The sequence below is a fragment of the Saccostrea echinata genome, unplaced genomic scaffold (genome assembly GCF_033153115.1).
Source record: "Saccostrea echinata isolate AGI-Se365-2 ecotype Australia unplaced genomic scaffold, CSIRO_AGI_Sech_v1 ptg000013l, whole genome shotgun sequence".
Taxonomy (NCBI): Eukaryota; Metazoa; Mollusca; class Bivalvia; order Ostreida; family Ostreidae; genus Saccostrea; species Saccostrea echinata.
In genome coordinates this window covers 6740627-6764768 of record NW_026889762.1, presented here as the reverse complement: position 1 = coordinate 6764768, position 24142 = coordinate 6740627, and the positions used below count along the sequence as shown (strand labels likewise).

The 24142-nt window shown below is 36.0% G+C and overlaps 1 protein-coding gene, 1 long non-coding RNA gene and 1 pseudogene across 2 annotated transcripts; 1 reads left to right on the top strand and 2 right to left on the bottom strand.

Moving 5' to 3' along the window:
- Positions 1-229: 229 nt before the first annotated feature.
- Positions 230-3926, top strand: LOC133186298 (uncharacterized; annotated as a pseudogene).
- A 6657-nt stretch (positions 3927-10583) lies between these two features.
- LOC133186397 (uncharacterized) lies at positions 10584-12837 on the bottom strand. Its single transcript, XR_009721031.1, has 3 exons — positions 12534-12837; positions 12140-12159; positions 10584-12083 (listed from the first exon to the last, which is right to left on the bottom strand). It is a non-coding gene; the product is annotated as an uncharacterized LOC133186397 (long non-coding RNA).
- Positions 12838-12889: 52 nt separating this feature from the next.
- Positions 12890-22974, bottom strand: LOC133186297 (uncharacterized). The gene is made up of 8 exons (XM_061321519.1): positions 22879-22974; positions 18764-18850; positions 18314-18400; positions 16703-17665; positions 15828-16055; positions 15048-15196; positions 12996-14014; positions 12890-12906 (listed from the first exon to the last, which is right to left on the bottom strand). The coding sequence occupies exons 2-8, from the start codon at positions 18782-18784 to the stop codon at positions 12890-12892; spliced, it is 2484 nt and encodes an 827-aa protein (XP_061177503.1). The 5' UTR covers positions 18785-18850; positions 22879-22974.
- Between the last annotated feature and the right edge of the window lie 1168 nt (positions 22975-24142).

Genomic DNA, 24142 nt, shown 5'->3' with positions numbered 1-24142 from the left:
TGCTAATCAGAACACATGTTCTTTTGCACTTTTTCCCATGTGGGAATATTTTAGCGTTGCACATTTTGTTCAACACGTGTTGATCACGATGTGCAGTACTTGTTTTCAGTGACGTCACTGATGCAGGGACTGTTAGCCCCTTGCGCCATTTGCTTTTACATGCCATGTGGTGTGGAGTTAGCATTTAAACGAATCAGATTTTTACTGTCTGTATTCTTTCTTTTTCGTCATGGCTAATGAGCCGGTGGACTTCGTAGATCAAGTTGACGAGGATGCTGCTCGTAATGATCACACGATGCAATCGAAGTCGAATTCTTCGACATCAGTTGCCATGCAGAGTAATATTTCTGTGAATGGTATGTTCGACATGTTCATGCGTAACTTTGCAGATATGTCAACGAATATGTCATCAATTCAAAAAGAACTTATTGCTTTGAAGTCTGATCGGTCCTCAGTGGATACAAGTCCGGACTATTCGAAGAAACGCGGACTGAACAAGAGTAGTTCGCCACCCCCTCGCAAGAAAACAAAACTGTCTAAAGTTTGTAATCGGCCTTCTCACGAACTTAGCGATGATGAATCTGATGAAGAGAATTCAGATAAGTCGGAAGCCGATGACGCACTCAATTCCCTTATTGAGGGAGACGATAGTATTCATGGTTCATCAGATGATGATGAAGTCTTTTTCTTAATGAACTGTCAGAATTTTTCGGTGATGAAGATAAGACAAGCGAGCCGTTAAGTTCTGAACTGGCAAAGATAATGGAGAAAATGTTCATGACCAAAACTAACTCGGAGAAAATTGAAGAAATCTCCAGCAAGTATGATAGGCCAAAAAACATGAACAATGTTTCTGCACCAAAAGTCAACAAAGTCATATGGGAAAACATGTCATCCAAAAACAGAGCAAGTGACATTAAATTACAGACTACCCAGAATCTTGTAGGAAAAGCCATGATTCCGACATTGAGCCTGTTTGATATGCTCATTAATTGCAACTCGAAAAAAGGGTTGGTTGATGTTAAGAAGGCAAAACAGCTGTGTGGTGACATCTTGAAGTTTCAGAAATGTGTTTTCCATAACTTGTCTTACAAGAGGCGGGAATAAATTATCCAGCCTGAGAAAAACAAACAGTTTGTTAGTTTATGTTCCGCAGAGAGCTCGTCAGAAAATTAATTTGGAGATGACTTGGGCAGTCAAGTGAAGAATGTTCTAGAGGCAAATAAACTTGCACAAAAGATATCGAACAAAGATTATGGTGGGAAATACAGGATCCCCAAATTCTCCAATAGCTACGGGAAGAAGCCAAGGCATGGGGCCGGAAAGAGCAATTTTTTGGCCAAACAGTTCAGTTTCAACAAGAAAAAGAAGAAGGGGGAGTCAAATCAGTAGTTACACATGATGTTAGTATGTCTAATATTTGTACAATTGTAGATCAGTTTGTATTGAAGAACACGCCTGAAAATTTTACTGCAGGCAAAATCAAATTTTTTTTTACATAATTGGTGTAGATTGACTCATGATAATTGGATTATTGATGTTGTTAAAGGTTACAAGATAGAATTCAAATATGAACCTTTTCAATTTCACGTGCCAAATTCATTAAAATTTTCTGAAATTGAATATGAAGCTGCTCATAGAGAAGTAGAAAAATTTTTGAAGAAGAAAATTGTGGAAAGAGTTCATGTGAATGAGAATTTATATGAGAATTCTTTTTATTCAAATATTTTTCTGCGTCCCAAGAAAGATGGGTCTTTTAGAATAATTCTGAATTTAAAGAATTTAAATGAGTTTGTTGACAATCATCATTTCAAGATGGAGACTTTAAGGTCCGCATTATCTTTAATTATACCAAATTGTTGGTTTAGTTCACTGGATATCAAAGATGCTTATTATTCCGTGAAAATTCATGAATGTAGTAGACAATATCTTAGGTTCAAGTGGGAAAGTAAAACATATCAGTTCACCTGTTTACCTATGGGACTAGCTAGTGCTCCACGTATTTTTACCAAAATCATGAAGCCTGTTTTTTCTGAACTTAGGAAATTTGGTCATTTGAATGTTATTTACATAGATGATGTTTTGTTATTGGGCAATACAAAAGATGAGTGTGAAGTTAATTTAAGAGACACTGTTAAGTCCTTGGATAGTCTTGGATTTACCATTCATCCAGACAAATCTCAGTTTTATGCAAGCCAGAATGTTGTCTTTTTGGGATTTTTATTAGATTCGGTTACAATGACTGTTAGACTTACACCAGACAAAGCGCAATCTATTAAAGATTTTTGTGATATGGTTTTGAATCAGAATGAAGTGACAATAAAACAGGTGGCACAGCTTGTAGGCATGTTTGTAGCCTCTGAACCAGGGGTAGAATATGCCAGACTTTATTACAAGACCCTAGAAATTGAAAAAAGATTTGGCTTTAAAACTTAATCGAGGTAATTTTGAAGCCCATATGACTATTTCTCATCAGAATAGGACATTACTAAACTGGTGGTCCCTGAATGTGTGTAAATTTTTTAAATCATTAACTAGAAACTCTCCAAAATTTCTTTTCAAAAGTGATAGTTCCAAGTTTGGATGGGGTGGAGTTAATGAAGATTCAGGTGAAGCAATTAGTGGATTATGGGACAAGAATATTTGTAAGTCACACATTAACTATTTAGAGCTTTTGGCTGGTTTTATACTCTTAAAGGGTTGGGAGAGAATATTAGAGACTCCCATGTTAGGCTTTGTATGGACAATTCAGTAGCTGTTTCACATGTAAACAAGCAAGGGGGCAAGATCTCAACATTGAATGAACTAGCTCGTGAATTATGGATTTGGTGTATAGTTAGAAACATCTGGCTTAGTGCAGAACATGTCCAGGGTGCATCAAACATTATAGCTGATTCGTTATCTCGCAAAAATGTAGACATGGAATGGAAGTTAGATGAAGTGGTTTTTAATAAACTGACAAATCTGTGTGGAAAATGTGATATAGATTTATTTGCATCTAAGGACAATCATCAGTTAGAGAAATATTATTCATATACATCAGACCCAAATGCTGTGGGAGTTGATGCTTTTGCACACTCTTGAGAAATATTGACTGTTATCTATTTCCTCCTTTTAGTGTCATAAGCAGTGTCTTGAAGAAAATCAAGGAGGAAGAAGTGAAGTCTGCTCTGTTGATAGCTCCAGTGTGGAAGACACAGACATGGTTTCCGCAGTTGATGCATCAAGTTGCAGGTCCGTGTTATCTTCTTCCGAAAGCAGAGATCCTCTTGAAATTGCCAAAGGATCCTAAACGACGACATCCTTTGACAAAGATGAAGATGGGTGCATTCAGTTTGTCCGGCAATGCTTGTATAGTAGAAAGTTACCAGAAGACACTGTCAATATTATCTGCGGATCTTGGCGGGAATCCACAAAGAGACAATATAGGGGTTATCAACAAAAATGGTTGCAGTTTTGTTGTGAAAAACAGAGTGATCCATTTAAAGCAGATGTTAATTTAGTTTTAGAATTTCTTACAGATTTGTATAAGAAAAATCTTGGTTACAGTGCTTTAAATACGGAAAGAAGCTCGTTAAGTTCATTTTTGTCTCTTTTGGGGCACTCTAGTATGAAATTAGGTGATCATATTTTAGTTAAACGTTTTATGAAGGGTGTATTTTTGTCAAGACCAACTTTACCCAAATATCATTTTACATGGGATGTAAATAAAGTTTTAGGATATCTTAAGACACTGTCTCCTGTACAGGATTTGTCTTTGTTTCAGTTGTCAAAGAAATTGACAATGTTATTAGCTTTATTATCTGGACAGCGAAAACAAGGTTTACATCTTTTAGATGTTAGAAATATTTCTGTAAGAGATAATATGTTAATCATTAGATATGGTGACATGCTGAAGTAATCAAGACCAGGGCATCATTTAGATGAAATTTTTATTGCTGCTTATCCAAATGACACAAATGAAGCAATCAAGACCAGGGCATCATTTAGATGAAATTTTTATTGCTGCTTATCCAAATGACACAGATTTATGTATAGTGCATGTATATAGGGAATATATTCATAGAACTGAAAAATTGAGAGGTTCAGAATGTAAACTGTTTATAAGTACTCAAAAGCCTCACAGTTCGATTTCTGTGGATACTGTTGGTCGCTGGATCAAGTCGGTTATGACAAATGCTGGAATAGACATGAACTGTTTTTCACCGCATAGTACACGATCAGCAGCAACTAGTGCTGCATCAAAAGCGAAGGTGTATGTTGCTACAATTCTTAGAACAGCAGGTTGGACAAGTGACAGTACCTTTAGAAAATTTTATAATAAACCAGTTAAACTGTCTTGTGAATTCAGCAATGGTTTATTGGACAACTTTCATAAGGATAACTTGTAGCATATTATATACTAGTATGTAAATATGTTCATCGTTCTGACTTGGCGAAAATAAAGTTAATTCAAAAATTTGTTTGAGACTTATTTAGAATGTTAATAATGGTTTTTGTAATGTTTTTATTATTGGGTCATCAACTCTGAAGGCTCATTTGAGACTGAGGCTCTCAATGGGGAAAAATTATGAAGTTAAACGAGACTTACCTGGAAGGTGAAGTTTGACTGTAATTTTTCCACCATTGAGAGACGTAGGGATCAAATGCCCAGCCCTAAAATTTTTTTCTCTTCCAAGTCCCACCCTATTGTTGTATTAACTTGATGCCCCAATATTTATTACTACTCCTCTGAATTATGATTACGTGACCTTGAACTTCATCTCATTTGATCCCTACGTCTCTCAATGGTGGAAAAATTACAGTCAAACTTCACCTTCCAGGTAAGTCTCGTTTAACTTCATAATTCATCATGGCTTTGCTGTTCTTGAGAAAAAGATTTTTAAAAGGTTTTTCCTATATATTTCAATGTAAAAATTGGATCCTCCATAATGGCCCCGCCCTACCCCCGGGGGTCATGATTTGGACAAACTTGAATTTACACTACCTGAGGATGCTTCCATATAAATATGACTCATCATGGCTTTGTGGTTCTTGAGAAGAAGATTTTTAAAGGTTTTTCCTATATATTTCTATGTTAAACTTTGATCCTCCATTGTGGTCCCGCCCTAACCCCGGGGGTCATGATTTGAACAAACTTGAATCTACACTACCTGAGGTTGCTTCCATATAAATATGACCAATTAGGGCTTTGCTGTTCTTGAGAAGAAGATTTTAAAAGGTTTTTCCTTTATATTTATATCTAAAACTTTGATTCGCCATTGTGGCCCTGCCCTACCCCCGGGGGTCATGATTTGAACAAACTTAAATCTACAATACCTGAGGATGCTTCCATATAAATATGACTCATCATGGATTTGCTGTTCTTGAGAAGAAGATTTTTAAAGGTTTTTCCTATATATTTCTATGTTAAACTTTGATCCTCCATTGTGGCCCCGCCCTACCCCCGGGGGTCATGATTTGGACAAATTTGAATCTACTCTACCTGAGGATGCTTCCACATGAGTTTCATCTTCCCTGGCTTTGTGGTTCTTGAGAAGAAGATTTTTAAATGATGCTATTAATTTTTCACTAATTCTTTATTATCTCCCCTTGAAAGAGGGCGTGACCCTTCATTTGAACAAAATTGAATTCCCTTCACCCAAGGATATTTTGTGGCAAGTTTGGTTGAAATTGGCCGAGTGGTTCTTGAGAAGAAGTCGAAAATGTTAAAAGTTTACAGAGGGAAGGACAGACAGACGGACAGCTAGACGGACAGACGGACTACAGACAAAATGTGATCAGAAAATGTGCTCAGGTGAGCTAAAAAGGAATTGCCTTCAAAATAAACTAATGAAAGCCATGGAAAACTATTTAAACTGCATGGAAATTCAAAATATTTTATACATGTAGTACGTATACTCTACAATGTAACCAATGACGTTTACCATCTAAGAAAACTAGATTAACATACTGGATTCTCTCTCTCACCCCTCTCTCTCCGTCATTTGGGGAGGGGGGTTCGCCCCTGTCTATAAATCCGCGCAGTTTTTCACATGTGAATCTCTCGACTATCGGAGTTCTACTGTGGTCAATTTCTCACCTGTGGGCGCGCTTCACGATCACAAGCGGCACTTACAAGACTGTTCTCATGTAAATTATAAGAATTTACTGTCTTAGTGATCTTCTGATGCTTTCATGACTTTCATCATTTAACTGAAAAGAGATTCTTTTTTGCGTGGACCCTGAGGTCCACGCAGAAAATATATAAGTGGAGTTAAACCGGATGCCATGGGCTTACGTCAGGCTACGCATGCGCGAGAATGCTAGAGAGTTCGCCTCAAAGACAATTTGTAGTTAGAACAATTCGCCCTTTTCGAATTAGAATATGCCAATCATTGGCAAACCTCGCTCTAAAATCTGCACATCGTATTTATTTATTCTTTGGCGTAACCAAGATCTGAATTTCTCTTTAATACATATATCCTTATATACAAATTAAATTCTATGGAACAAGCTTTTTAAATAAGTAGGAAAAACTTTTATAGATAGCTTAACAGCTTGAACATGTTGAATTAAAAACTTAATGCAACTACTAGGTTTTAAAAGATTTACCGGCATTAGTTTTTTGCATCAAGGTTCGCAAAATAATTTGATTGACAGCAATCCAAATATAGCTTGATAAAGGCCTGTAGCTACGTTTCTCCATTTGGGGGAGATGGAGAAACACATATCTGTGCTACATGTGTACCATCTCTCTTTCCAATGATAGGATATCTTCCGTATAAATCTTGTGCATATGTCAAGTCCCAGCCGTTATGGGTTACACTGATACATGTATCGAAATAGCCCGATTTTTTAATGACAAAACTATAGGCCAATCGGGAATAAAATTTAACAATTTTGCTATGAAAGTACAATCACTCAAAGAAGGCCGTTCATTGTAGAAAATGTTAACGAAAGGTTGACCTGTGCCACCTTTCAGAGTAACCAATGAACTCGTCCATGGATGCATTGACGGTCGTTGTAACAAGAATAGATATGGGTTACCCCATATCCAGGATATGGGTTACCCCATATCCAGGATATTCGACTTAAAATTTTAATTTACTCCAATTTTCACTAGAAATGTTATGAAACTGGTGTATAGTTCTCCATGTCCATAGCAAATACCGTCACCAGTCTAAGCGTCACTAGCAAACAGTGCACACACCTGTGTTTGCAAGACCAAATAGGTCTACATACGTGCGATGAGATTGTCAATCGCATCTTCTCAGATCTTCTGGCGAGCTCGGAAAAACACGTTGTTTTGCCGAGAAGTTACAATTGCAGGTGTTGTATATTAACCATTCCGTTATTTAAAAGGGACAGAGAAAAAAAAACCTACACAAAATTAATTTTTTGTGTGTGTGTTTTTAATTTGATCGAGTTAATCGATAACCTCGCATCGTTTTAGATAACTCGGGACCCCCTGGTGCCGAGACCCTTTAGTGCTCCAGTACAGGGTCGGATTCAGCAGTTTTTGAAAAGGGGGGGGGGGTTCTAGGTCACACTGCAGACACTTATATTCAAGTCCGTAGCAACGGTTTTCAAAGGGGGCAACCTGAAAAAAAAAGAGTTGACAAGCAACAATAAATGAATAAATTAAAATAACAACCTGTGCAACACACTGTAAAATCCTATTTCTGGGGGAGGTGGGCTTCGTCTAAACTTTTCGGTACATTTATTTTGAACCTTCCCGCAACAAAAAGTGAGGGGGAGCTTCCAATGCAAATCAAAACTTATATATTCAAATTATAACTAAAAATTATTTTTTAAAGAAAAAGTGAGCCCCCTCCTCAACATACTACGGGGACATTTTGAACCTTTCTTTTTATTGATTAAAATATCCCCATAATATATGAGGAGAAAAATATTCTCATACATACTCCCTTTCATGACTTTTTATGCATACTTCTCAAAGTAAGTTACTTCAGAAGATGGTCCAAAAAAGCTGTGTACGTTCGCCGGAATCTTCCGATGATATCGAAGTGAAATCTTTCATGTAACGTACGTGTGTGGGTGGTCGAGGCCCGGGGCCGGGGTTGTGAAAGTACAAGTAAAAGCAATGAGCAAAACTCTATCTAGAGAGCAGAAAGGGCAGAGACTGAAGTACTCAATTATTTTATTGAAAATACTAGACGTAAAAATATCTATATTACAGGAAAAAAAAACACTCTCTCTTCCTCTTTCTGCAAAAATAAATGGGGTTACAACATCCGACCCCCGCCCTTTCCTGGATCCGCCAACGGAGTTACAATTCAACCCTTACGACACCTGCATGCTTAGACCTCTTTTAATTCTGTTGTTAATTTTAAAGGCTACTAGTACTTTACCAGTGTTTACAGTTGTGATAGATACCTAGATCAACATTTCATATTCACATAATTTCAACATCATGGTTTTTTTATCATTACAGCCTTAAATAACGATGAAAATTACAAGATGCATGTAAAAAAATTAAATTTAATTACACCTTTGTAAAATCACTAAATCTAGAAATTTTCTTTGAATTTCGTGTAGAAACACATGCATATGGTCCATGTATTGCAGTCTTTATTTAAAGGACAGCAACTTGTTTTCACTGTTTTGGGGGACATTTGTGGGGAGTGGATTATTGTGTGAATTTCGACCCTTGGATGCCTGATGCAAGGTATTGATCGAGGGAGTCTTGCATCACGTATTCAGAGGAATACACACAAAGCCGTGACTTGCAACAGCGATCGAGGGGTCTATATATCAAGTGTTTAATTTGCCTCTAGATATAAACTGTCTCATCTTCTATAATATATATACAGAAGCCCTGAAGTATTTTCCGAATCCATATAAAACAGTACAAATTTCCAACTTAGAACAATCTACATGTATGTCTTAAATTTCTCGTTGAGGACGAAGAACAGTGCAGTTGATACGTACATCGAGGTCTAGTTTTTCATCTAACATTAACCGGAGAGTGCATGAAGAAGCACACCCTCTGGTTGGAGGAAATAGTACGAGTTTCTTTAGCGCGCTTGCAGTTTCATCCCAACGTAAAAAGTCAGCCCGAGGGATGATTAATAAAAATGTTTTTGATGTGAATGGGCATGGAAATAATGCTAAAGCAATTGATAACACTAGAAGTTGTGAATATATTTATATATATCGAAAGACTGTTAGTAAATGTGTGCTAACAAATTTACCAGTAAAACAGTAAAATGTGTATATTCGCCACTGACAGCATCGTGGCAACGAACCCGAAGTACAAATTGTATACAGAGTAATAATAAACTTGCAAAAGAGAAAATGTCAATTTATGAACATGATGAATACGGATTTATGGATGAACAAGCTTTTAAAAATTTAATCAATTTTTCTGCATACAGTCCTTTGTACATGTATTAAATATAGGAACTATACATAATTTAAGGTGTGAAAATATAATTTTAAACACACCCACCCACCCACCCACCCCCCTGAAAAAAAAGTGTGCTGACAAATTCACATAAAATGATCACATTCACTTCTTTTATTCATGATGGAAATGGAAGCAGAGCACCTCGAAGGGGTCAAATCACATTCTTTGTTTGTTAAAAATGGTCAGAATACAAGAAAAAGAGCTCAACTAACCTCCGAAGCGAATGCATAAAGTCCCTCCAACGCATATCCGGAAGTCCCGAAAACGAAATCTTTTTTTCATATCAACTGGATTTAAGTTAGAGCGATTGGTGGCCGTGATAATGATTATCTCTTTTTTTTTCTCTCTTGTGTTTGTCTAATCTGGTTAAACACTGTAAGTTTGTAGAACATATCAACATACACAAGGTCTGTAACAACAGTTAACGATTCATTATAATACAACTGTTTCAAGTTTAAATTCAACTGTAGGGATTGCAAATTTTTAATAATTCATATTAAAATATTCATTCCATATATCTACTTACAAATTTAGCCACTTAATTATTATAGCAACAGCGACCTCACGGCTACAGTTATACATAGAATTCAATTATGAATAAGAATTAGTTTTTATTGAGAAAGATTTTTTGAAAAAGAGATTTGGTTTCCAGGTTTGGCAATAAGAAGAGCAGCCTACGGAAAAAATTCTCAAATAAAATACGATGTCCCTGAAAAAGCTAGATTTTTAGCGAATTCTGACAAAACGCGATATTAGTATTAATTTTAGCGACTCCGAAAGACCTTCGTTTGTTTCGATCTTCTCGATTGCTTAATTTGTAAAAATGAAAAAAGAGGAATCTTCTAATCATAAACTCAGACTCAAGTATCAACCTTTCTAAATAAATATTCGAATTTTCTCTTTTTGCTCACTTTTAGAGAGCATTTGTGTTTGGATATAAAGAGAATGTCCTATCAGAAACATCTTGGTGTGTATTTACTTAGGAAGTAAGCCGAATGTCCTTGCCAACTTTAATGCATGATGTAAAGTAAAACTTAACGTAGGTTATCAATACAGATAGCAGTATGTTTAAGAGGCCGTGTCAGTAACCATTGAGCTTTACATGGAAAGTCAAAAATTTTGAATTGGGCAAAAACCACCCTAAAACATTTGAACAACAACAAAAAACACATTTTAGACAAATTTAACAAATTTATTCATTATCATTGGTTTCCATGGCAACAAATGTGATTTGCATAGTAAATTCTCAATGAAACATTGTAAAATAATACAAATTTAGACATATTCAAGTGCAGAGGGGGAACAATTGGAAGGTCTAAATTTGTTTTTTGATACTGAAATAATGAAAGATGCATAAGGAGAAAATATCTGTATGTCTGTAAGTATTTTTTGAAATTCTGATATGGTTGCTATGGTAACCGAAAAATGACAAGGTTTTCATGATGTGAATATCTGTGGAAAATTAAGTTTTTCAAAAGTTGAATACTTAAAAACGCAACAACCCGAGATATTGTGTGTCATATCAAGTTAAAGATATATCCCAATACTATGAAGTAATATGAAAAAAATTGGTAGTTGGATGTCCCAATTTTTTTTTTCAGAAATCAAAATTCGCAATTTTTTCAAAACACTTTCAATGGATTTTCGCACGTTTTGGCAATTTTTTTTAATATTACAACAGATATTTGACAGTTAGATACCAAATTTACAGAAACATAGTACTGTACAATAATCTCCACAAAATGTATGACTTTTTTTACAAAACAATAGGAAAAGAAATCTCCATAGCAACGAAATTTATACCCTAGCAACCGACTTGACTGGGATCAGCAAAACATGAAACATATACCCAGGAAAATAAAGCCTCTCAAGTGGAATATTTGGGTCATGGCATACTAATCAACTGTCAACCCTGTTGTACTTACCCTATATAAGTAATAATAAGTATCATTGCTGTACAATGTCTCATACAATATAGTCAAAATGTGGACCAAATACGCGAAAACTTCACCATATATGATATAACGAAAACCGAAATTATATGTCAAAATGACGCAACAACCCAAAGGGACTCCAAAGCTCTATCTTCTGGCTAATTTTCATTGCTATACCATGTTTGTTATTCGTTATGAACCTAAAAACAACGAGAGGTAGTGTCGGTGAAACACAAGACGACCTTATACTTATTCACATGAACATAAACCTAAACATCAGCAAGGCTCCCTTGTGAAAATGTAGCTTAAAGCAACTTCATATTAAAGTTTATCTTGTTTTACTATCAAAGATCAATCAACTGGTTCAAATATCAATGCTCACTAAAAGTATCACAGATATGAACGTAAAACAAGAGTGTTCCATCGAATATGTGTGTCTCCTGCGGATGACTTATTTCAAAGTGTGACAGACAGATGGACTGATGGACAGACGGTCAGACTGACAGACGATGGAGAAGTGATCCCTAAGTGTTCCCTTGCTATGCACGCGACACAACTAGGCACCACTATAGCATATCTGGTATCTGATTCTGAGACTAAATGTTTTCTGAAGTGTACAGTCAAATATTTTACAGAGATATTTTGCTAGAAATAATTATAAATGTTCTTCAATGTACATTTATGCACAGTAAACAAGAAGTATGACACATTCGATTTCAGATATTATCTATGTTAGTCTAAGTTTAAGCAAATTCTTTCATAAGCATTTCTTTCTTTATCATGTTTATCCAACCAACTAGAGCTAGAGCAGTACTAACAGGACAAATGCCCCCCCCCCCCCCCCCTTATGGGGCAACATCACTCACTATCAACAGTACTATATGATGAATTTAATCAGTTACTCAAGCATAAAATGAAGATCACATGCAGCATTAGCAGCATTCATTTTACACAGCAGTCATAGACAAACCATGCAAGCAAGTTTGGTTTATATACCACTTGTAATAATGTGGGAACAGACATAAAAGCTGTACTTTACCAAAGTCACTAAAGCATAAAATGTAGGTCACTTGCAGCATCCGAAGCATTCAATGGACACACCATCCACAGACAAACCATCCATACAAGGTTGGTTTGTATACCACTTGCCATAAGCAGGAACAGACCTAAACACTGATTCGCTGAACGTATCCAAGTGTTGTCCACAGACAGATGGACAAGCAAACAGGGTGATTCCTATATCCCCTTCCAAAAACTTTGATATTAAAATCTTTATTTTAGTTAGAAAATGTATTTTAGTTCACTGCTTTAAGAGCCACATCAGAAATCTGATTCAAATTGTTCATGTTCCCTTCAGCTGTCAAGTCATTTTCTTCATAGTCAGTGTTAGACATCTGCCTTTTCTTTAACGAAAGTCTACTAAAAAAACTTGCAATTTGAGATGCTGAGAGAAAATCTCCATAGTGGAAAATTCGTTCACCATTGTCATTTTTTACACTTCTCTCGTGCCACTTCTTCAGGTTCACATTTGAATCCTGTTGATTCACCTTGGTTGAATTTCTTGGTCATAAAGGATTTTTGAGTTTCAGTAAATCTTTTGACTTCTCTCTTTTTTTTAAGAGCCCATCCTCTCTCCAAAGTGCTCACACCTGAAGAAGCATCTTTTGATCCATTCAAATTTGGACCAGTAAGTCTATTTTCAATTAGGATAGCATACGAAAATCTTGAGCGATCCTGCAAGTCCATTCTCTCAACTGAAAAAGTGTGGTTTCCTGTATCTAAGTGGTTACACAAATGGCCGTATCTTAAAAATGTAGATATGCATCCATCCTCTGGACAGGTGAATACATTGCTGCAGTCATCTGCACACGACGATTCCACCATTTCTTGGTTGCTGACATCTATACATGAGGATGCTGTTGCATCTTGTTCTTGACATGTGGGTGATGAAGAATTTACGTTTGTCTGTGTTTCCATGGGTGGACATGTTAATGTGACCTCGGATACAGACTTAGGAGTAATTTCAGGGATTACCCAATTTAAATTAATTCCTGCAGTGTCATAATTTATTGTTTTGCCTTTTCCGATCTCATACTGCTTCCAAGCAGTCAAATTTCTGTTGTCATAACTGAAATCAAAAAGCTGACTGATGTTTTGTAATTTCAGCAACACTTTTGGTGATTTGGAAATTGGTGGCAAAGACACAATAACTTGAACATTGTTCATCTTGTTTTCAAGAGCAGCCTTGAAGTCACTGGCATTCAAGACATTATTTCCTTCATTCACAAATCTTTTTATGTACCATTTTATATGAGCAGCTTTTCGATCACAAATTGATTTACCACCTTGTGGGTCACAGAAATCCATTCGTTTTATATTCATATCATTTCTGTTCATTTGGTTAATGCAAGGAACAACTCCAATGCCATAAACTGAATGGTAACAGCCAGCATTGTCAGACCGTACATAAACATTCTGTATTGCTGCATTAAGATTCTTTATTCGACCCAGAGTATCTTGCAGAATGGCAGCTGATGTTATTGCATCCTGATTTGCAATATCAAAAACATGAACAAAGGTAGCTGATCTTAAGGCTTCCTCTTTCCATGACAGAACACTGATATGCCATGACAGCCCTCTTTTAGCAAACCATTTTGCTTGGGATTCTCTGAAATAAATGAGCAATACTAAGTTACAATGTATTTACATTACAGTCAAAAACACTGTAAGTTTGTCACTTGAAATGTTTCTCAAAATCTCAAAATTTCTTAAAATATTGTAACAAGAGACCCTTAAGTTGCCCATGGGAACCCACACCCTTAGGTCCTGGGCAATAATCCTGAGAACAATGATGCAATTTTATTTTACAACTGCAGAGATACGGTCTGGACAAACAGATGACAGACAGACAGACATGGTAATTTCAATGTAACACCACCACCCCCAAACTTGTTTGTGGGGGAGGGGGTAATAAAATGAAGCACTGTCTTACTTCTAGATTGAAAACAAATTTTGAGCTTCACTCCATGAAAACCTGATCACTTGCTTGACAATGAACAGAATAAACACGGATACATGTTTGAAGTGTGTTAGTTGTGAATAGAGAAGATTTTTCACACAAAACCTGGTCTATGAAGGGAAGAATATCATTCCAATTACAAACTCATTTCTGAGGATTAGCTTTATCATGTGGAACTAGAAGTTATTAGTTGGGACCATAAGAAGAAAGTGGGTATGAAAGTGGGACAATTTGTTAGAAATTATAAAGGGGTGAGGGTGCTCAGTTATATATATAGATTTATATATATGTATATATATGTATGTATGTATATATATATATAAAGTATGAGCATGTGTGGAGTAGAGGAAAGCGGGGGTAGGGGGAAGTCTCACGTATTCAAAATGATAAGTGTTAGGGAGATTTGGTGATGGGGGTGGCAGCTCAGCTATGGAGGCAAGGACAGTGTTCATATGAAGTTGAAATCTATTGGATCAAAACTGTAACCTGTATCCTGCTTACAATGTATTTTCATGCAAACACATACACACAGAGAGACAAATCCAAGAACCCATGAACGCTGACATTACAATATCCCCCTGCAACCTTGTTGTGAGGGGATAGTGACCTATGAATTACAAGAGAAAAATTACGTGAAGGTATGTAATCAGCCTAAAAGTATTGCAAAACCCTGAGAAAATACCTGTATTGTAGGGGAAGGAACTTCATAGCCCAATCTCTTTCTAGAAGTGCTTCATCCGACTTCATATTTTTCAAAATATTCGTTCTTGCTCTGTCTTGGTTTACTGTGCGAATAATGTGCATTTTCCATTCTTTAATCAACTTCACACTCTGCAAGTAGATAAGTGTATCACATTAAGTTTTGATGTTGTTACATGTAACATACATCTCCCTTATATAAATTAGGTTATCTAAAATTCAGTAGCAATGTAAATAGAGGCAATGAATGTCTAACACTGGATGCTCTTAGGTGTTTGATTCTGGATGGATGTGCAAATTTTCCAGGAATATCTAATACCTTAAATAAAACTCAGCAGTAAAAAACACCTTGTAAGTTTTACCCCACCTCTCACTAGTTTGCAGTGACAACTCGGTCAGTGATTGGTTCATAATAGTCACGTGAAAGCAGTGTGTATCTTTTATCTGGTCACCTTCAACTTTATAAGCTGTAACCTTCAAATGAATTGTGAGCATATTGTGACATCACTTTATTTCCATTGTTTATTTGACGTCACAGCAGGTAAACTTCAGGCGGCAATAATGAAGCAATGACAAATTTTTAAAAGATGGTAAATGTCAAAATGGTCATCGGTGGGGTAAAATCGGTACCTAGTCATAGAGTGACCAGGAACAGGATGAAACCTACTACCCAGATATAATTCCGTACTTGGTCACTTGACAACTAGGTACGTAATAATACCGGTACAAGTCAAATATTGATTTTATGTTCTGGTTTAAATACCTCTGCAACTGTATATTGAATGTCATCTTTTTGGTCATGATCAGTGAAGTTAACCTCATGGCAACTAATTGTTCCCTGTAACTCATCCAATAGACTGGTGATGCCATTGCATTCATCACAAACTTTCTGATGTGAATGGTCACATGCTTTTGAATAAGCAGTGTCCTCTGATGACAGCGCATGAGTACAGCAGTGGTCAGGTATTTCAGAGTTCTCACTGATGTGCAACTGAAAATAACAACAAGAAAATGTTTAATTTCATCTGATGAATATGTGAGTGAATAATAATTCATACAGAAATCAAAACACACAGAAAAAATTTATGACAATTCAAGAAACCTTTACATGTAGTGAGCACCATTTCACATTTGTCTTTGTATGTTATCAGAATCAAACTAGAGCTGTCCCACAGGACAAATACCCTGCCACAACAAAAGTTAATGAGGCCATGACCTTTGACCCACAGTCATGTACTGATCCTATATTGAAAACAACTGCAAAGTATACTTTGAGTCAAGAAATTATTTTCATACACAAGGACAATGAGAGCTTGAATTTTGACCGACTGACCCTAAAATCAATAGAAATCTTAATTGGGTCACAGTGCTTGCAGAAGAGAAGTTGAAAATGTGTCGGCCAATCAGAGGCCATGCAGCTGTATCTGTTGATGGCTCAGCCCAAAAAACACAAACTTCTTAAAGGACTTGGGTACTTGCAAAGGAGAAGTGGAAAACGTGAAAAGATAACAGACAACAGACAGACTACGCGCTATGACTTTAGCTCACCTGAGCTGAAGGTTTAGGTGAATGTTGGTAGTCCCAAAATTAAATGAATCTACAGCAAATCTACGATTTCATCTTAAAAGTTAGTATTACCTTGTATTGAACTTTTAAGTACTGCTTTCCTTCATTAAGCATGCCAGTCATCTTCTCTGACCATTCGTGTCCTTTTCCAAGCTGACCTAATACTCTAACAACGTTTTTGAGGTCATCAAAAGCCTGGCTTCCACCAGCGGCAAAATTATCAAGTCCTCTCATTGACTTCCTGATACCTGGTTCAACTGCTTCCAAGATCCTCATATATGACCTTTCAGAAAGAACATTTCGAAACTCTACTTCCTCACAGAACTTCATATATAATGATACAGTTCTAGTCCGTACACTGTTCAGAATTATTTTGGGAACATTCAAAGTGATTCCTGAAGAGATTTTATATGAACAAGTACCAAATGGGGAATCAGTCATTATTGCTGGAGACATTATGAACTCTAAGAAATGTTCTATCTGCTCCTTTGTAGCTTTTTCTCTTGTCTGTGATCTATTCTCTATTGGCATGCCAATGCCATTGATCGCAGCATGCTTACGAGCCGCAGTATACTTGTATTTTGACAGAGATGGTATGTACTCCTTAATCTCATTGTAACTGTGGTCCTCCACCAATAAAGAAAGAAGTTGTCTCTGAGTTCCCCAGCTGGTCATGCTAGAATAAGCTTTTGAAATAGATTCAATAATGCTTGTGTCTTCGTTGTCTGGATTACTTGAATAAATAGCCTTTTCTAACAGAGCCTCTTGGTTAGGGGCGATGATAGAAATGATGTTGTGAATAATATCTTTTGATTTTTTTAGATAATCATTCTGTGTCCTTTTTGATGCAGATTCAAATTCAACAGTTAGTGTTTTTTTGATTGGACTAACACCTATGGCATCAAGAAAAGTATTCAAGGCCTTCCTTTTACGTAATGGACTATCTTCATGCTCTTGAGAATCCTGCCATTCAGATGATAACTGACTTCCAAAAGGTGTTGGTTGGGAAAAGTTGTCGTCTGTAGTTGATTCCACCTACAAAAGAACGATACAAAATAAATCCAACTAACAACTTAATTTAAAACAACTTCATTTTTGGCACAAATGTTACTCATGCTTAGACAATGTTTCACGACCCTGAGCCAAAGTCACACCTTCAATGTCAAGGTAAAATTTGATGAAGTTTTCTTGTCAGGTCTGTATTTCTATATGCCTCATGGAACAGCTTCATACTTGGCATACAATGCTCCTCATGATAAGGTGGTGTGCCATGACCCTAACCCAAGGTCAGACTTTGATGCCAAGGTCACAGTAGACTTCAATGAAATTTTCTTGTCTGAAATGTATTTCCTACCTGCCTCAAAAGAACAGCTTCATACATGACATGAATGTGCCTCATGATATCATGGTCCTTCACGACCTTTGACTCAAGCTCAGGTGAGCAATATAGGCCCATTTTAGGCCTCTTGTCTGTGTATAAAATATGAAGTTCATAGGTCAAATGGCTTTTCAAGTCTGAAGTTTCCAGGACAAATAGCACTTGAGTTATCGCTTGACAAAGAAATGGATGAACAAAGTGATTACTATAGGGCTCCCGCATCTTTGAGTCGGGGCTCTTATGAACAAGCTGATGCTCAAAGTAATTTTAAACAACTCAGTACATGTAAAAATTTCAGTACAAACCTCTACTTGTTCCATATGCATTGGATCTGCTTGTACTTCATGGTCATTTGGTAGTTCACATTGCAACTCATCATCATCATGATTCTCCTGAAAGTATTTCATATCTGTTTACAAATTTACATGACCCTACAGCATATAGTGGCTGATACTTTACAATAAACAAGCTGATGCTAAAAGTAATTTAAAGCAAGATAAGTTTGTGAAACAGTATGCCCCCAGCGGCAACAAATTTAGAAAAGCTAGTTTTAGCATAAAGGTCAAGGTCTCAAGGTCACTGAAAGAGCTTCATTAGTGGAGTATGCATACCAAATATGAAGTCTCTATCTCTCACAGTTCAAAAGTCATGGCAAAGGTTAAAGTTGACAACAGATACACAGACAGGACAAACAAAAATATGCCCCTGCTCTTTGGGCATAATAATTCAGTACATGTAAAAATTTCAACACAAACCTTTATTTGTTCAATATCCATTGGATCTGCTTGAACTTCATGGTCATTTGGTAGTTCACATTGCAACTCATTATCATCATGATTCTCCTGAAAATATTTTACACCTGTTTACAAACTTACTTGACCCTATAGCATATAGTGGCTGAGATATGATACAAGACATTAAACTGGACAAAGGGGATACTCCAAATTAGTTCTTCTCAACTTTGTTGACGTGAAATAACTACAGTGTTAAAGGTACATGTGTCACCTGCATTCCTATTGACTCTAATATTTACCTTGACCAGCGAAAGATATTATCACAAGAAATCAATATGTGAAATATCAACTCCCTGTATCACTTCCCATGTAAAAGTTATGGTCAATGTTATCTTTTAAAAAAGAACATCATATCTCCATTTTGTAACTGCAGAAAGGTCTTGTCACAAACAACACACATGTGAATATAAGTATCCAATCACACTTTATTCAAAAGTTATGGGCTGTGATATCTACAGTATGACAGACAGATGGACTGATAGACAGACACCTTACAAAATTTTCACTAAGTTTGCTATGCTTTGCAGAAGACACAAAAGTGTCATTGTTTTGGAGAAAAAAGAAATTGCAAGGATATCCTGGTTTTGTGTAAATATTACACTCTTTGTTGTCACTACTTACATTACATTTTGTACTTTCTTCTTGTTCCATTTCTGCAGAAGCTGTTACCATTTTTTGTACCAGTTCTTTCCTGCAGTTGGTGCATACTCCTGCAAAAATTATGAAAATGCAAAAATTTTGAATGCATGCACAAAAATTAATGAAGCAGAGCCTCCCTTTTTTCTGCATCAGCACAGTCCAGGAAATACATTTACTTACTTTCAAACAAAAGATATGATAGAAAATAATATTTTACCAAAACAGACATACAAACTGATAATTTGCTTCAAGATACACAATACAACATATTTGCATGCACTTGTCTGTCAGACAAAGGAACAGAGAGACAAGGTGATTGCAATAAAATCCCTTTCTTATCAAAATAAGTGTTTGAGAACACGAATGACCCTGCTAAACACATGCTCAAGCATTGAGACAAAGTGATCCCTACATGCTTCTGCTGGCTAACAGCAGGCATAATAAAAATGCATTATAGTGTAGTTATACTGAAAAGAAAAACAGCAGCAAACCTGAACCAATTTGTATAAGGACATCATGATGTTTCTTGAGAAAGAATGATTGTTCTTTTGTAATGGTTCCTTTTGAATTGCTCCGGCTCTTTTTGGCACATTTCCATCCTAAGGAACACATCTTGCTTGATCTCCACCCAACCCCAAGAATGTATCTATAATTCAAGAACAGTTTAAAAATAAATAACACAAGCAATCTGGAATGCACTTGAGTATATGACATTTTATGAAGGCAAAAATCATTATAATGTTGATGTAGGGCAACATATCAAAATAAAATAAACAAGTGTTTGAGAATACAATATATATTGCATGCTCAAGAAGCTTGTATATTTACCAGAAATTACATACATAATACATGTAACATATACAAATGTATAGTGTAATACCTGTGTTTTGGGCAGATGGTAAGTGTTTCATCGTCCTCATTAAAAAGGCCTGCCCTCGTCTTTATTAAGTCACATTCATTTTGTATACTTCTGCGATTGATGGAATGCTTCTGTAGATGTGAATCTACAGAATTTTGGCAGCAGGTCAAGGGTAATATTTTTTCGGGCCAAGTCTTCTTGTAATCAATCAGTCCACATCCAGAGGTTGATGATGATCTGAAACTGCACACAAACTGGGTCACACCTAGAAAACAATACACAACTATGATGAAGATAAACTATTTTTACAAAATTTGAATTGAAAATCCTTTGAAAAATTTTTTAAGAAAATTCGGTGAACTAAAACATTGATATTAAAAGTCATGAAGGGCTCCATTGGAAAATTTCTGATAGAACAAAGTATAGTTTTTGTGGAATGTGATTTTTGACAAGGTCTAATTGTGATATGAGGCTTGATCTTTGACCTCAAAATGTACCAATGTCTTCCTCTCATCACCCATGATGAATGTGTGACAAAAAACCACTAAAGATGATATAGCCCATGGTGAAGCTTTAGTTGAAGTGAAGAATTACCTAAACATATAATTCAGAATTTCAAGGTAAAGATCAAATACCAAGGTTTACGTCAGATTTGATCATGCCATTCAGTAGATTTCATCACGATCTATTTACATGTGATAATTGAAACTAATTTACCTTATGGTTTTCTCACAACAGAGCTAAATGTAAAATTCAGAAGTTCAAGGTCAAATATCTAGGTCAAGGTCAGAAGTGAACATGCCATTTAATAGATCTCGGCACGTTCTATCTACTTGTACTGTTTGAAACCAATCAACAGGTTGGGCACAACACCACAAATGCGAGAGTATCCCAAATGCGAGGCTGTCACTGTTTTGCAAGATGAATTTCAACAAAATTTGTCTGCTTTATAATAAAAAATTAAATGTCCGAATTTTGTTCTCTAAGTTATAAAGGCTCATCTTTAGGACATACTGAAAAATGTTTACAAAAAGCATTCATGCATTTCATGTACAGTTTTCGCGATTATAGCTGCACATGTTCTGCAGCTATAATCTCGAAAACGGCAAATTTACAAATGTTCTTCTTTTGTAAACATTGTTTAGTTAAGAAATAATGTATCACTTTTAAACATCTATCGGGATATAAATACAGGTTGGTCACATTATTACTTATATTCACATTTATGACTTATTCATATTTTATATTTTCCTGATTACAATATTTAACGCGTGAAATATTTTATTTTTCAAACTCAACGGCACGTATTTGATCCACTGATTGTGCGTCGACCTTTTATGATGTCACTGAGAAATTACGTCGAATGTTTATGACGCGAGGAACCGTGTTTATACGGATATAGATACGCGTTGCTCTTAATAGTGTTATACAAAAGAAAACATTTGCAAATGTAAATATTATATCATAAACATGAACCCTTTTAACTTTGAGATCAAAATTAGGAAATTTATTTTTTTAGTACTTGAAAAACAGACAAATATGGCTGAAATTCATCTTGCAAAACAGACACAGTCTCACATTTGTGGAATAGTCTCATATTCAGCAATTGTGCCCAACCTGATCAAGGGCGTAGGAGGAATAGCACCCCCCTCCCCCCACGTTTTTGGGAAGTCAAAATTTCCTATAGTAAACACTTATAAATCCTGGTTCTCCTCCCCTCCCACTTTTAGGACAAGAGCAAATTTTGAAACCAGAGTTGAGTCTGTTATCCTAGTTGCCCTCCCCCTTTTCGAATCAATATTGGCCACCTAAAGTTTTGTCAACTTGTTGTGGTGCTGATACCTTAACATCATATTTTGGTGTACTGGATCTGGAATAACAGACTGCTGTTGTTGAATGCAAATGAATGCTATACTGTACAGGTAATGAGGTATACCGGGTATGACTATGAATTTTGTGAAATATTGTTTGAAATATTACATGTCAAAAGAACAGTAACATACAGACATACAGAGTGTAAATCTACCAATTTGACCTTATCAGTGATTAATGAATATGCTCTAAATAATACAGTCCGAAATATCTGGCCTTTTTCCAGGCTTTTTGATATTTTATGTGCCAGGAAAACGTCAGAACTAGCGCAATTACAAAAACTGGAAATTTCGCCGTCTCCAGTCAGAGTAAATGCCGTTGTCACAATGCCTCTAGTACTCGACAATATCGATGAAAAGAAAACATCACTCATCATTTCGATACAGGACTTGAAAAAAAAATGTATAAATGCACGAAATGAAAACATATCTCGACAGTCAGATAAAATGTTTCCATCGGATTATATATTTTATAAACAAACCATAAAAACGACGTTGGTGAGTACTAGAAGCATTGTACTATTGATAAATTGTGAGTTAGACATTTCATTCGCTTTGCAAGTATCGAAAATCAACCCGAGAATGCCGCCTCTGGTTGGAGGCGGGGAATTCCCAGTTTTCGTAAAGGCGCCGGTTCTGACGTTGTCCTTGCACGTAAAATATAAAAATAGTCAGAAAGCCAGGAAAACGTCAGATATTTCAGTCACCTACAATCGCTTGATGCAGTCATGTCCTCTGTAACCGCACAAAACCTGCTTACATGGTGTTTTTCTTCTCCAACTTCTGCTGCAACTCCAACTTTCTGTTAGTCATCAGCAAGAGAGTTCCACAAAGGGGGGATAATCTGCTTACGCGCTTTCATATTTATGATACTTTCTAAATCAAATTATTTGCTGTAGAGTATCCAACTACCATTTTTTATTATTGGATTTATAACTGCAAAGCTCGTAGTTCCTATTGCATGTATGATTATGATGGAGTTTGGTTGCGTTTTTGCGTAAAATATTTATAAAAATTATGCTGATTTTACAGCATTTGATAGAAATAAAGCAAAGTAGGCCCCAGTGCTTTAAAATAAATATGGGAAAAATTAAATCTGCCTTATATATTGAAATTAAGAAAAACATAGTTTAATTCTGTAATTAATTTTGACAGGGTTATCAAGAATCAAATTTCCCACTTTTCAAGCATTTAAATCGCCGTTGCTATGGTAACAAGAAACACGTGACCCAAATAACTCATGTTTGAAAGGACATTCATCTATGCTTCCATGCACCCAAATATTAAAGCAAAATAATTTTTTCACATTCCACTCATTTTATATACAATACTCAATGGTTACTGACACGGCCTCTTAAGATTACTTCGAGAGAGGATGTTGAAGGGGACCTAATATTTCACTCATCTGATGGTCATTGATTAATTTTACCTGGAATAATGTACTGTCAATTGATGTTACTTAGATATATAGGTATTAGACAGGAAACTTATGTTTGAACACACTGTTGGATGCTGCCATATTAAGAGATACAGTAATCGCGTTTTTTCTTCAACCCTTACTTTTTATGACGCCTTCAGGGCATATTGCTTCCAAGTGTAAACAGTATTTTGTCAGAATCTAGGGATGGAAATATGCATTTTAAGTGTTTGTTATTTCATTGTGAATAAGAACGAAATGATGGAGATATAATTTCACATGCAAATGATTCTGGATCAGAATTCAGGAAAATAAGTAGGAATTGATAATGACATGCGGTTATAGCTCTCGAAAAAATGGTAATTAAGGATGTAGAACACACCTACCCCAAAAATTTCCTGTCGTTTAATTTTCGCTATTTTTGTATATCTTATACATGACCATATCTACTATGTGTAGGTACATTTTGGTCAAAATCGTTCGAGCCGAATTTGGACAGGAAGTTCCTAAAGTTACCCCCCTTTGGCTGATCACGAGTACAAAAAAATTCAACA